The sequence below is a fragment of the Monomorium pharaonis genome, unplaced genomic scaffold (genome assembly GCF_013373865.1).
Source record: "Monomorium pharaonis isolate MP-MQ-018 unplaced genomic scaffold, ASM1337386v2 scaffold_243, whole genome shotgun sequence".
In the NCBI taxonomy this organism is placed as follows: domain Eukaryota; kingdom Metazoa; phylum Arthropoda; class Insecta; order Hymenoptera; family Formicidae; genus Monomorium; species Monomorium pharaonis.
The window spans coordinates 1-15,728 of NW_023415520.1; the positions used below are offsets into that span (position 1 = coordinate 1).

Sequence of the window (15,728 nt, forward strand, 5' to 3'; positions counted from 1 at the left end):
AATTATATATGACGTATTTAAATATATTTGATTGATTTTATTGATCTTTCGACTGTTTGGTGAATGTATATGTACTTAACGTTTTTTTTTACTTTTATAAGTTTTGATAGATTTATCTTCTTTTTGTAAAAATCAAGTGATAGTGTTTCTTACATACTTTATTTAAATTGATTTATTTATTATACATTATGCATTTTTTATATAAACATGAGATGTAACATAACATTATAATATATTTATATTGAATATACTGTATACGGCAATCATATTTGTAATGCACATATGTAGAAATTCTAATAACAATATTAGTAACAAAACCAATATAAACAAACAAATAACATGAATATAAATAAAATTATATATGTATACATATATACAGGGTGGACAGCTAACGGCAGCCAATCTGTAATAGATAGATATATAGATATACTAATAGATAGATGTATAGATATACACTAATATAGAAATAAACATAAATATATATATATATATATTTACGTTTATTTGTATATTAATATATCTATTAGTATTTTGTATACATCTATCTATTAGTATATCTATATATATATATACATATATCTATCTATTACAGATTGGCTGCCGGTTAGCTGTCACCCTGTATATATGCATATACATATATAATTTTAATATTAATGTATTTGTTGTTGTTATATTGTGTTTTACTAATATTGTTATTAAAATTTATACATATGTGCATAACAAATATGATTGCCGTATAGTCATGTATATTCAATATAATATTAATAATGTTACGTACATCTACATATGTTTATAATTAAAAAATGAATAATGTATAATAAAAAATCAATTTAAATAAAATTATGTAAGGAACAAACTATCACTTGATTTTTACACAAAAGAAGATAAATTCTACCAAAATATAACCAAAATATATTTACCTATAAAAGTAAAAAAGAAACGTCAAGTACATACACATTCAAAAATCAGTACAAAGATCAATAAAATTAATCAAATATATTAAAAAAACTTCGAAAAATCCTCCAAAGAATAAAAATTATTCGAAAATTATTTAAGAAATGAAAATGTTTACCAATTATAAATATTGAAACAAAAACTTAACATGTTCGAGTAGCATTAATTATATTCTTGTATACTTATCAATATCAATAACATAATATTTATACCTTTTTTTTCTTATCTTATTTTAATCCTGATCCTTATCTTGTTTCCCGTTTCTTTCTCTCTTTCTCTCTTTTTCGTACCACACAATTTTTTTTTCTTAATTTTATATTCTCAACTGCGAGGTTATTTAATTCGCCATACAATATTTTTAGCAGTAATGCCTGTAATTGTCAACTATATATTTAAACTTATTATAATAAGAACTTAATTAATATACATACATTTACATAACAATATATCAATTTTATCAATACAAAATAAAAAAATTATAATTATATTTAATGTATTGGCAAAAAAAAATAATTAGATAATTAAGAATACTTGATAAATACGTGTTTCTGTCGTGGCGTCCAACGTCTCTTCCTTACCCTTCTAACAGCGATGGTGATACAAAAAATGGTTATATCATAATATTATTATATTAAATTAAATATGTCATAATATATTGTATTAAATTTCAACTTACTTTGTTAAGCATCAGTTTAAACGTATCTGCAATTCAAAACAAATACTCTCTGCTATTTTGTAATTTCCAGTCTAAGTAATTTTTTCCCGGTATTTTTCTTGCTTCTTTTTGTGTCTTTCCGTCTCTCAAATCAAACTGTCAAAAACTGTCAACTATAAACTGTCAAACTTCACACACGAACGAAGCGAGTCAAGCGCGAGACAGCCAATCGCGATCGGAATAAAGAGGCAACAATGCAATCGCGATTAGCAGGCAACTTTAGGGTTACATGGCTATTTTATAAGAGGACTAGAACATGCGCGCGCTTTGCGCGCGCCAAATGTTATTTTTTTATTTGTTATTACACCCTGCATAAAATTACTATTGCATATAACATATACACAACTCGTTTATTTCTTAAACATTTCGGCCTTTGAAAAAAGGTTACATAGCTTAATTACATAATAACATAGAACTCTTAATGACTATTTACGCTTTTCTTTGTCATTTCTCGTTTTCATTTCTTTCTTTAATACATTTTTTATTCATTTTGTACCTATATCTACCTTTGATAACATTTTCCTAACAGAGAAATTTTGTCTTCGCAATTCTGTAAATTCTTCTAATATTGGTTCTAAAGTCTCTACTTTTAATTGTATAGCCTACACTTTTTTTTTTCCAATATCTATTCCCTAATGCCTCGTTTCCGCACTTAAATCTCGCTATCATTGACTAACTCCCTACTCTTATTTTACCCCACTAAAATATACAAAGGCTTCTCATCTATTTTTATTTCTTTGTACACTCTATTATATTTTGCCATATATTTTTTCATATTTTCTTGTTTTTGTTGTCTCTGTTTATCTTCTAACCCTTCCAGTGAGAAATAACCATCAAATCGACATCAATTTGATTTGATCAATTCAATTTATATCAATTCTCCCTTAATTTGATATCAATTTGATGGGTTATTTTTCTAACTAAGTTATGTGTATATACATAAAGTTTTTTCATAGAATTCCTGATAAGTTTCAGAAATAGTTCCGTTGATTTAGTTTACAAAAAATGATATTTGAAAATATAAGGTGCTATTTTCCCCTGGCACCTCATTAATAAAAATTGAACGTTTTAACAGTAGTTATACTTGCACCCGTAATAGTTCTAGAGTTTTTGATAGATTTTAACAATAGTTCTGTATTCTACATTAAATATATTTAAACAATTTTTTAATTATACGGCTGGCACCGCACTAAAAAAGTAAACTACCATTTTATAGCGAGTTCCAGACGATTACATAGCATTTTTCAATAGTTCTGCAATAGTTCTAAAGCTTTTTGTAGATTTCGTCGACAGTTCCGGTCTTTAAACAATTCCGGTTTTTAAACAATTTTTTATTTGATCCTGTCTCGCACTATAGATATGAATACTTCTACGCCATGGTATTTAAACTTCAGCCAATTTTATGGTATCTGATATGTATGGGCGACAGCTAACTGGCAGCCAATCTGTAATAGATAGATAGGTTATTATGACGAATTGTAATAATCAATATCGGAAATAAGTAATAAAATTTTTTCAAATGCAAAATGTTAAATTACTGCTAATTATTGCTTATTTCAATCGCTTACTTCGCAATAAGTCTTACCTTCTGAATTAGAAGAATTGGGCGTGCTTTCTGGTCCCGAGATGGCATTGACATCTTTGGTTCCGTACTGCAAGAAAAACATATTAAAAATTATATAAAATGCAAAATTAATTTAATGATCTTACCTTCTGAATTAGAAGAATTGGGCGTGCTTCTGGTCCCGAGATGGCATTGACATCTTTGGTTCCGTACTGCAAAGAAAACATATTAAAAATTATACAAATGCAAAATTAATTTCTCATTACTGTTATGAAAATAAAAAAATTCACTTTAGTCAAACAACCAATAAAAAAATTGTATTTTATTGTAAGCACCAAACATTTGAAATAAGCAATAATTAGCAGTAATTTAACATTTTGCATTTGAAAAAATTTTATTACGTATTTCCGATATTTGATTATTACAATTCGTCATAATAGGTTATTATGACGAATTATACAAAATGCAAAATTAATTTAATGATCTTACCTTCTGAATTAGAAGAATTGGGCGTGCTTTCTGGTCCCGAGATGGCATTGACATCTTTGGTTCCGTACTGCAAAGAAAACATATTAAAAATTATACAAAATGCAAAATTAATTTAATGATCTTACCTTCTGAATTAGAAGAATTGGGCGTGCTTTCTGGTCCCGAGATGGCATTGACATCTTTGGTTCCGTACTGCAAAGAAAACATATTAAAAATTATACAAATGCAAAATTAATTTCTCATTACTGTCATGAAAATAAAAAAATTCACTTTAGTCAGACAACCAATAAAAAAATTGTATTTTATTGTAAGCACCAAACATTTAAAATAAGCAATAATTAGCAGTAATTTAACATTTTGCATTTGAAAAAAATTTTATTACTTATTTCCGATATTTGATTATTACAATTCGTCATAATAGGTTATTATGACGAATTGTAATAATCAATTATCGGAAATAAGTAATAAAATTTTTGCAAATGCAAAATGTTAAATTACTGCTAATTATTGCTTATTTCAATCGCTTACCTTCGCAATAAGTCTTACCTTCTGAATTAGAAGAATTGGGCGTGCTTTCTGGTCCCGAGATGGCATTGACATCTTTGGTTTTGTACTGCAAAGAAAACATATTAAAAATTATACAAAATGCAAAATTAATTTCTCATTACTGTCATGAAATTTTATTTATCAAGATAAAAGCAATACTATAAATTAACTTACTTCTGAGGATATCTCTTTTTCATGAAACAGAAAAAAGATAAGTACTTGATAATAAAATTAAAAATTTTAATGCAACTCTGAATGATGTTACTTTATTTTTGCTTCAGCATATCAGATGTCTGTTTTAAGTTGCATCACATTGTGAGAGTGAATTTATTTGTTCTTTGTGTTATAGGTAATTATTTTGTTCACACAAAATGTACACACTCAACATTACGTGTTTTTTACCTTCTCAATTTGCCGTTCTGATTGCTGTAAGGTAAATCAAATAAAATCATGCTTTAGTAGAAATCACAATAATTACAAAAGTTATCCTAAAGTTATCCTATTATATTAAATTTCAACTTACTTTTCTTTTTCTTGCTTCTTTTTGTGTATTTCCGTCTCTCAAATCAAACTGTCAAAAACTGTCAACTATATAAACTGTCAAACTTCACACACGAACGAAGCGAGTCAAACGCGAGACAGCCAATCGCGATCGGAATAAAGAGGCAACAATGCAATCGCGATTAGCAGGCAACTTTAGGGTTACATGGCTATTTTATAAGAGGATAAGCCTTCTATTTTAACACACACACACACACACACACACACACATTACTTAAATAAAGTAAATACTTGTTTGAAAACAAAAAATTATTTTATTAGCAAATTGAAATTCAGTAAATTATTAATTGTTTTAAGTTTATATTTTATTTTATTGAGGAAAGCACACTTTGTTCCAAGATATGCATTTCATTTATCAAATAAATTTTTATTTTATTTATCAAATAAATTAACATCTTTTTGTTAAAGTAAAAATTCATTTGATAAATGAAATGCATATCTTGGAGCAAAATGTGCTTTTCTTCAATAAAATAAAATGTAAACTTAAAACAAGTAATAATTTACTAAATTTCAATTTGCTAATAAAATAATTTCCTGTTTTCAAGCAAGTATTTACTTTATTTAAATAAATATTTACGTAATAAAAGAATGAAGTAAATATTTATTACATTTAATATAGGTTAATATTTATTTAATGTAAGAAATGTTGAAGCAAGATCTGATTGTCTTTAAATCAATGAAATATTTACTGTAAGTAAGTAAGTTATTTAATAAATTTCACTCCATTAATCGAAATGGTTTTGTATTTGCAAGTTAATATTTATTTTCTTTAGCTCAATATTTATTTAATCAAAAAAATGCAGATCTTGAAGTATAAAATCTGATTTTCTTGAACTAACAAAATATTACTATATAGTAAGTAAAAAATAATTCACTGATTTTCAATTCATAAATCAAAACGGCTTTGTATTTTTAAGTAAATATTATTATCTTTAGGTTAATATTTCTTTGATTTAAGAAATGCAGATCTTGAAACAAGATCTGATTGTCTCGAACCAACGAAAATATTTACTGTAAGTAAGAAATAATTTACTGTAGTAGTTAAGATTGACGGGTTTCAGTATCAGGTGTGATGAGGGAGTCGTGAAGGGAATGTAAAAGAAGTAATGAGGGGGGTGAAGGAGTTGCGGCCTGTACAGGAATTTCAGCAGATGAGAAAACGTACGAATTTAGACACGGGGGAACTCTATGCGGATAGTGGAATCGCTTTCCAACAACGCATAGACGGATTCAAGCCCGTAGTGGAATTGCTTTTGGACGACGCGTATACGGATTCTGTTATTGCGCTTTTGATTCGGCATATTTTAATTGGTCGAGCCTGTGGCTTATCTCGTGAATTTCCTCGGATTATGCGTAACTCGGGGCGGTATACTTATTTTTAGAATACCATGTAATATCCGGTTGTATTGAATGCGTTTTAAAAAATAGGGGTATATAAGAGAGTTTTCTTTAGAGCGTTGCAGTTTTAGAATAAACGCTCGGTACTGCTGTAGAGTATACATTGAAGATATGAAATATAATTATTTATATTTAGTGATTTATATTGTGCAAATATTTGTTGTACAGTAAGAATAGATGTGGATATCAAAACGCATGATGAGGTGAGTATGGATTTACTAGCTTATTTCTCATTAATTGATTTACTGACGGAGATTTGGGGTCCGACGCGCAATATTAGAATGCCCAGATAGTATAAATGATCCTTTTAAGTTAAAAAAGAATTCACCTTTTTTAATTCTTTAATAATTTACGTAATCTGTTCGAAATGAGTTCAAGAAGAGTACCATATTTAAATTTGTTGTATGAATTCACATAATTTAGTCAAAATGAGTTTAGTAAAAAAGAATTCAATATTCAAATTCCTTATGAATTCACATGATTGGTTCGAAATTAGTTTAAAAAAAATACCACATACAAATTTATTATAAATTTATATAATTTAGTCAATATTAAAATTCTTATAAAGAGCCGTAACATTATAGAAAAGTATAACAAATATAAGTGTCTTTTTTTTTGACAAAGCAAAAGAATTTTATAACATTTTTTTATTTTATTAAAAAGAACATAAAAATATATATCTCTTTGTTATTTGTTATTTGTCAAAAATACTATTATTATCTAAATAGTATATAAATACTTTACACTATTATATATATATATACATTATTTGCTGTAAATTTGATATATAACTAAATAAATATTTTTTTTATTATAATGAATATAATAACGCGTTCAATAAAAAATTTGTAAAAAAAATTGTAAAAAAGTACATTATTTTTATATAAAATTAGGAAATGTTAATTCAATAATATACTGCAATAAAATATGGGAAAACTTTATCATAATTTATACATGTATAGTAACAATAAGAGAGTTTCTCACTTATAATAATAATATACCAAATTCTCTATTTTTGTAGCAGTATATTTTTAAATTAACATTTCTTATATTTCAAAAAATTCTTTATTATCCCTTTTTTACACCAAAAAGCAATTTCTTTTTGCACTATAAAAAAAATCATAATAAATTTCAAAAAGTATCTCAATAAAATTCATTAGAATACTATTAAAAATAATTTTAAATTTAATGCAAATTCTTATAGAACATAAAATAAACTTTATATGTATTACAAAAGAGACTCAGAATTGGTGACATACAAAAGAACTTTTTTTGAACTCTTAAGAATCCTTTTGTGCAGAAATGGGTTAGAAAAAGACTTTATTTTAAAATTTAGGTGTTCAAAAAGAATTTCTCTCGAATTCATTATGCTATTTGGGTGCTTATCGCAGCTCTATCGTTAGCCAAGTTACATAGCCAAGAATAGAAAATGCGAAACACGTCGAATTTGTGAGGCCTTAGAGATGAGACGTACGATGAAGGATATTTACAAATTATGAGTTACAAAAGACCTGTTTGATCCTGTATGTCCTAGAATCAAAATGCAGAATTTTATTCGACTAGGTATTTCTAACGAACTGTACGCGCGAATGGTGCCGGGTATAATGACCAAGGATGCGTACAAAGTTTGGCGGAATGGAGTTCGAGGGTGTATTTTAAGGATGGATATGGATGATTGTGCAACGCAGACGGATTTTCAGGCGGAAGAACAAAGTGAGAAAAAGCGGCAGAAGAAGAAGAAGACGCAGGGGCTCAACGCGGTGTTCGACTCGATCGGTGATATTCCCAAAAACTTATTATTTATTCATTATCTATTGTGGGAGCGTCAATGTGAAGAGTGTCGATGTGAGGAGTGTAGGAAATTCACGAGATAAGCCACAGGCTCGACCAATTAAAATAAGCCAAGTCAAAAGCGCAAAAACGGAAAACCACAAGATAACTATGCGAACCAGAATGGTAGAACCATAATTTAGTTTTTTATATGTATTAATTTATTTACAGAAAATAGAAAGATTTTATGATAATTACACATACGCTTGATGCAATTAAAACGTGTACTTAATGATATTCTTATCTACATATACACAACAGCATTAACATAATTACATGTGTTGTTTGTATCAAGCCCATATGTATAATTAATATAAACACATTTCTATTTCTTCTAAAGATACAATTGTACAATGCAATAAGGAGTCAATATAACATCTGACAAGTTCTTGATTTGTTCTAATATATAAAAAATATACAAATTAAATACATTGTATTTAAATTAAGAAAAAATGCATTTAAACCAATCAAAGTACCCTCAACTCTGCGGTTGATTTTATTATTTTACGTAATTGAATTAATAACAGACATAATTATATGAATTACACAGAATTCAACTACATATAAATAAAACTATTAATTACATATGCAATTATAATAAAAAATATGTAATTGAGATATATAAATATATCGATAATTCAATCATATTTTCCAAAATTTGATATTACTAATTGTAAACCAACTGTCACGATTATTAAAACAATTATTGCTAATTTTCGTTCATTAATATTGATGTTACTTCAACAATATTAATTTTAATTACACTGATTTAATTGATATAACAGCATTTTTTTCTGTGTGTATATATATATATATATATATACATATATACTGTTTGGTCTTCGAATATTTTCATTATTTTGCTACTTAAACTTAAGATATTTTCATTACTTTTCTATTTAGACATATGATATTTTTATTATTTCCGACAAAGTAAATCGAAAACTAAAATTCTCACTTCATATAATTTCTTTTTGTTTCTGTTATATAGACTTTGCGTGCGGTAGACTTCTCTTGCGCGATTCTTATAGCGTGCGAATTATAAGCTCTTGAACGGCAAGTGCTTTTTACTTCTTTCTCTTTCCATCAAATTCCATCCTTACGGGAAGCTAGCGTGGCAACGTCACGTGCCAACGGTGTAGGACGAGCGCGCGTTGTTAGCATTATCTCGATCCCATCAACTGCTTCTGCGAAGTCAAAGCAACTTTAGCGCAGGGTGCAGGGATCAGCGCGCTTCTGAGCGCTTTGCCATTCCCTGACGACATCGGAGCGGCCACTATAGTGACCGCTACAACCATGGAGGAAAAAATAACAGGAGGGAGGTCTTTTATAGATGGTGGGGATAACCAGAATATATGATTGGTTATCCACAGCCTTCTCTCTTGTACAAACGCAGACATCTCTTTTACTTCTTTAGTAGTGCACACAAATATGGCGTCTATAACGTCCCCCCTTACGTCTGTTTAACCACGTTGCGGGATATATCTTCCCACCTTCATTCTTTCCTCCATGGTTACAACATGTTTCTCGGAACACGGCATCTTCCCCCTCCCCTCGTGCATGATGGTAGACTCTGCGTCTTGTTTCTTCTAGCTCACGTCGTGCAAGCGCTCTTTTCCCTCAATAAAAAAATATTTTTTTTTGTAAAGCAGTTTGAAATACGCAAGAAAACGTGCCAAAAAGTGTTTTTTGAGCTGTTTTTAAGATTAATTAATGTTAAATTAATTATGAAAACTAATTTTGAATTCGAACTCGGCGTGTCAAAATACATAAAGAAACATCCTGAATCGCTTCTGTTATGTAGGCTAATGCTAGCGCTACACTATGCGCGTATTCGCGATTCGTACGATTCATAATTTGTAATTCGCGATTTATCTGACGTTCATAAATAATGTGGTAAGAAAATTTGTTGATTCATCATGCGCGATTCGTCATTCGCACTGATTCGCTGGTCGAGTGGTCAGATAAATCGCGAATTATGAATTACGAATCGCGAATACGCGCATAGTGTAGCGCTAGCATAAGAGTACATCAGCGAAAGTGTTTGTTTCGTAAATTTTTGGGTTTTTTTTAAGATTTCCTCGAAAAAGCGAATTAATCTACCAATTCTGACATCAAATTTAAATTCAGCAGGCCAAAATCCATAGGAATACATGGGTCTGGTATACAAGCTAGACCATTTTTTTTTGTATGGCTGTGTTATTTTACTAGGCACGGTAAATTTTACCGTGCCTCTTATAAAAACTTTCTTTCCAATTTAATACAAACTATAGGTATATTTAGCATTTGCTTAATGCTTTTGCGAGAAAAACGGTCACCCATCCAATCGTGAACCGCCGCCGACGTTGCTTCAAAGACCCTACGAGAACTAACACTTCGTGATAATTTATAAACACCCGATGTTTATAAATACATATTTATGGCTACATATGTGATGGATTAATAATTATTGTTGAATAGTTTAAAGTATTGTTATAAAAACATGAAGCATATATAAGTAAAAAATTGATATAGGACATCTTCAGCAAAAAAATATATTCAAAAAGATTTATTTGAGAAAGTAATTGTAATTTGCGGTTTTTTTTTAATTTCTACGAAAAGTATGATATTTATTTAAAACATTAAAAACTTTTATAAATTTAGGGTATAATAGTTATGCTTTCGACATATCGAGACCAAGCACTTGTGGTAATTTTGAACGATTTTAAAGTGTCCCAAGATCATTATAAAATGACTTAAAAAGGAACAAGGTCACTAATACATTCAGGGTCTGTTGCAAGGAACTGCATACGTTATTATGCAGATACTATATGACCTCGAACTAAAAAATCCGAATTTGGAAATTCAAAAATCCTTCTGGGGAAAAGGTGCTCAGAAGAAGAGTAGATTGTTGCCCAAACTTACTTTAAAACTGTGATATCTCGAAGCGTTCTCGAGATATTGATAACGAAGAATGGCTCGATATATTCTCCATTCGTACTGTATTCTGTCCTTGATGATATCCCCACCAATCCCTATTTCTTAAAATACCTGGCTAACAAAGACGACAACCATTTCAAATATTAATTTTACAACTTTATAAATTATAAACATTGGCAGATTATAAATATAATTCTGATGGTGAACAAGCCCCCAAAAATGTAAAGGTCATCCCAGATTGACCCATGACTATTAACATATTATTATTAATTATACAAAAAGGGAACATTATTATTCGACAATACCTTCAATTCGAAAAGAATCTTGAAATGAGATTATTTTAAAAATTGAGAATCTACTTGAATAAAACTTATTAAAGAAATTATATTTTAAGAGTAACTTTCATTGAATAGGAAGGAAAGGAATGAAAAAATGCAATTAAATTAAGAATCATAACTTTCACATTAAGATTACCAAAATTATATTTTTGGAACTACCATAATAATAAAGTTATAATTATCATCGGAATTCAAGATTTTCAAGGAAATTATGCATCGTTGCATATGTATAAAATAATATGTTTGTAAGAATTAATCTATATTCATCCTTTTTGTGTACTATTAATTAATATTATTACTAATCAATACTAATGAATATTAACCGATATTATTGTTAATCCTGTTATAACTTTATATTATCAATTTACCAATAAATTACCGATTTTTATAAACACAACATTATTAATTTATCACATTATCAATTTTATACTATATTAATTTTTATATATTATTTTTACCAACTCGTTTATATTATGCATGCCCAATATAATATATAACACGTAATATTTTAATCGAACAGAGAACTATCTTATAAACCGATAAGAAACGGAATGGAACTCAGCCGCGCTCGCATATGAATGTGTATACATAAATATGTGTGTATATGCATACTGAAAATTAATGAATTATTAAACAAACAATTTGAAACATTAATTCCCCAAAAATAGTTTATAAATAAATAGGATATCGCCAGGAAAATTATAATGCAAAATATCTCGATAAATTAATAACTCTGATTGCAAGTAGCATCGTAGCATTAGGAATCGATGTTGCGAAGACCTTGCCGAGAGTTACGTCTCGGAAGATGACATACGATATATGCTGACACACTAACATATATATACATATGTACACGGAGATGTTCCAATCTCCGATCGTCTGTAAATTAAATTTAAGACTTTTGCTTCATGCAAAAGAATATCGTTCTATGGCTAAGAAAATAATTACATATTTTATTTTAATTCGTTCCAGTAATAACTTCCTTTAGACAAGAATATTTTTACTTTTATTTTTATTTTTTTTTAATTATTTTTTTATGTATAATAATTTAACATATACTTGGACGAACATTAGAAATTTCAGTTTTCTAAAACCAAATGTATTATTTCGAAAATTATTATAAAACCTTGTTGGGGAGAAATCGATCCCAGATAATAAGCAAATCAAACATTGGCTGAAATAAATATTCTTGTTTGAAATATTACTATTATTTCGATTAGATTAAGAATATGTAAGCGCAAAACTTGTAGCGAGACTTAGAATTGCGAATAAACAAATAATCGATCACTATAAAATAATAATCACTAATATATAGACTTTATAGGCAAGAAATATTTACGATGATAAATTAAGCTAATCGACGAACAGTAATTTAAAATCAAAATAATTTTGTAAACCAAGTTAATCAATCGACCACCGCACATATTCGCTCGTGCTCTAATACGATCGATCATTTTATTTCATTTTATTTTTATTTTTATTTTATCTTTATCAATAACTAGCAAACAATAATCATTATTGTAAAATTTCTAAATAATTATATGCCATTGCGCCCTTCCACCAATAACTATAATTCACTAAAGAAAACGGAGTAAATTGGTTAACTCAATTGATTAACTTGCGGTCGATCTATCGCCAGTAGCGTATCTACTACATGTATGTTTATTCACACCGATAATCACGCTCACCGATGTACTCTTACGGTGCGTAAGACGATAACTCGTTGGAGCTACCCGAGCATATCGGGCGTCAATTATTAACCAAATCGGAACCGTGCCTATACAAAATCTAAAATATAATTTGCATAAGTTAGATAACCCAAAATTAATCGATAAATTAATAACTAACAATTAATTAATTATCAACTTAGATTATGCGTCCTTTCATCAATTAAATTACACCATATAAATTTTCGATCGACTTCGAACGCGAATCCTGTTCGATCGCGATCAGGGACAACCTATTTTTACACCATGCGACGAGATCAGTTGTCACGTACACTTCAAAGAAACGCTGCCGATGCATCCGACTAAGATAGATATAGAGGGGTAAGGGAGGTTCGATCTATGTGCATCTTAGGGTATATAAACGCCGCAATTAATATCAACGCGCTTTTATGCCGTTTGACTTGAGTGCATGCATAACTGATCAGCCGGACAGCCAGACATCTTCGATTCAGAGCGAATCTCCTAGAAAGAGCAATCCCAATTTTGAACAACCCCTATTTTTCCATTGCTATCTTGGTAAGTCTGATAACACTAAATTTTGTACTACACGCCTTTTTTCCCTTTTGTTTGTGTAACTTTATAGTAACATGTAATCGAAGTATAATTACCAATGAAATAAATAAATCTTGAAATTATAATTAACAATAATAATGAGTTAAAAGCTATTATTGAATAATATCTTCAAAAAACGTATCAAGACCTTAAAAACAATGTACTATTTAAATATAGTCGGACAAAAGTTTACTTCAAAATAACCGCGTAAATTTTGAACCTGTAAGAATTGTAATTATTGTTATACCCACCTAGTCAGCTATATCCGGAATTTTCAAACCTTATGACATCGTGCGGGACGAGATTATTATGCCACTTGTTGTGGATAATGTTTCAATATTTAGGAACGCCATTATCTCGACCCCCGTAAACAAAAATTGATAATGTCCCTTTAGATTTCCGACGGTTCCGATACGTTTTAAACAACGCCGAAGCCCAGGCTACTCGTAAATAAATCTGTCTTGATAATCGCATTCTGTTTATGCTTACGTAGCTGTAAACAAATCTCAAGCATGATTATATGGCGAGACTCTATCCCTTAGAACAAAGGACCAGAGATTACAGTCGCAGTCAGTCTGTCACTCAGAAAGTACGTGTGAAAACGAAGTCAACGCAAATTATTCAACGAGTGAGTTAAGTGAACGATTAAGTATTTTCGCAACATGGAAAACTTCGAGCAAGTAGAACGCGAACTCTTGGAACAGGCAAACAGAGTCGCTACTTTGAACGAGTATTTTGAATGGTTGCAGCAATGTGACGAGTACATCGAACAGCTCGAGGAACGCAATTGTGCGAAGCGTTCTCGGCTCACCGGGGAAATAAGACAATCTTTGGTGGCGAGAATCGCGCGACTCGCGGGTGAAAAGACGCGATTGCAAAGACGTTTCGTGCACGTCGGCGGTAATTGCGCTGGCTCTAGCAATAGTGACGACAATGATAACGCGGGACTTGAGTGGCGCGAGATAGATACCGCGTTCGAGAGCCGTGTCTTGACCGGTGCGGTGATCAACGTGCGCCACATTGAACCTCGTCAATTTCTCAAAGACGCCAAAAACATTGTGTTCGAGCGAGTGCGGAACTTTATACGGGAACATAACAGTGTGAAAGTGAATACCGCGTTTAATGGGGAATTTGTAGCGGGTGAAAAACGTGCCAACAAGAGTGTGAATACAAAATATTACGGACTTTTTCAAACATCGGACTTGAACGAATGGTACGAGAGGCACGTTATCGAGCCCACGTTGGTGTCGCTCGAAGAATTCCAGGAACGTGATAGCGGGTGGGCATTGTCGACAATTTTAAGTCTAACTATTAACATGGACAAATACAATCCTTTGCACGCGGGATGCAACATCCAGCTACCGCGGGATATTATGTTGAAAAGAGCGGTGATCAACGTGAAATCGACAGACAATGCGTGCTTCGCATGGTCGGTGGTCGCCGCTCTGCACCCCGCAAAAAAATGCGCGCAACGGGAGTCGTCGTATCCGCATTATGCAGCGGTTTTGAATCTCGGCGATATTGAGTTTCCGATGACTTTGAAAAACATTGGAAAATTCGAGCGACTGAACGATATTTCGATTAACGTCTACGGCATCGAAGAAAAGAAGATTCTTCCACTGCGACTCACCGAAGAAAAGAAAAATAAGCACATAAATCTGCTGTACGTGCAAGACAATGAAGGCAACATAGCGCACTTTGCATGGATCAAAAATTTGTCCCGGCTCGTAGGCTCGCAAGTAAACAAGCATGAGAGCAAAAAATACATCTGCGATCGGTAAGTATCAATTCTTTTATAAATATGTTTATAAATTTTTATTATAAAACATTAAAATCAAAATAGTAAATTAATAGTTTTCAACTAATAAATGTTTCAAACATATCAGTTAAGGTGCATATACAATCTGTAACGGATCTTAATTGGTGATGAATATAATTTTGTCATTAAGTTAATATTTTTAACCTATATAAACTACGCGCCGACAATATCGTCAGTCTTAAAACACAGTTACAAAGCTAAATATCAATACTCAGAAGCATCTGTAAATTGCCTCTTATCCTGATATTATGTTTGCTAAGGTATTATGTTTTGCAATAAATTATTTAGAGTTTTTTGGATAAGAGATGATTTTAAG

General features: G+C 30.3%; 1 protein-coding gene across 1 annotated transcript; it reads left to right on the forward strand.

Moving 5' to 3' along the window:
- Positions 1-11,768: 11,768 nt before the first annotated feature.
- Positions 11,769-15,370, forward strand: LOC105835717 (the record flags this gene model as incomplete). Its single annotated transcript, XM_036294452.1, is given in 1 exon segment — positions 11,769-15,370. A coding segment is annotated over 1 exon segment (1,115 nt), but the record flags the coding sequence as incomplete, so codon positions are not given.
- Positions 15,371-15,728: the final 358 nt, after the last annotated feature.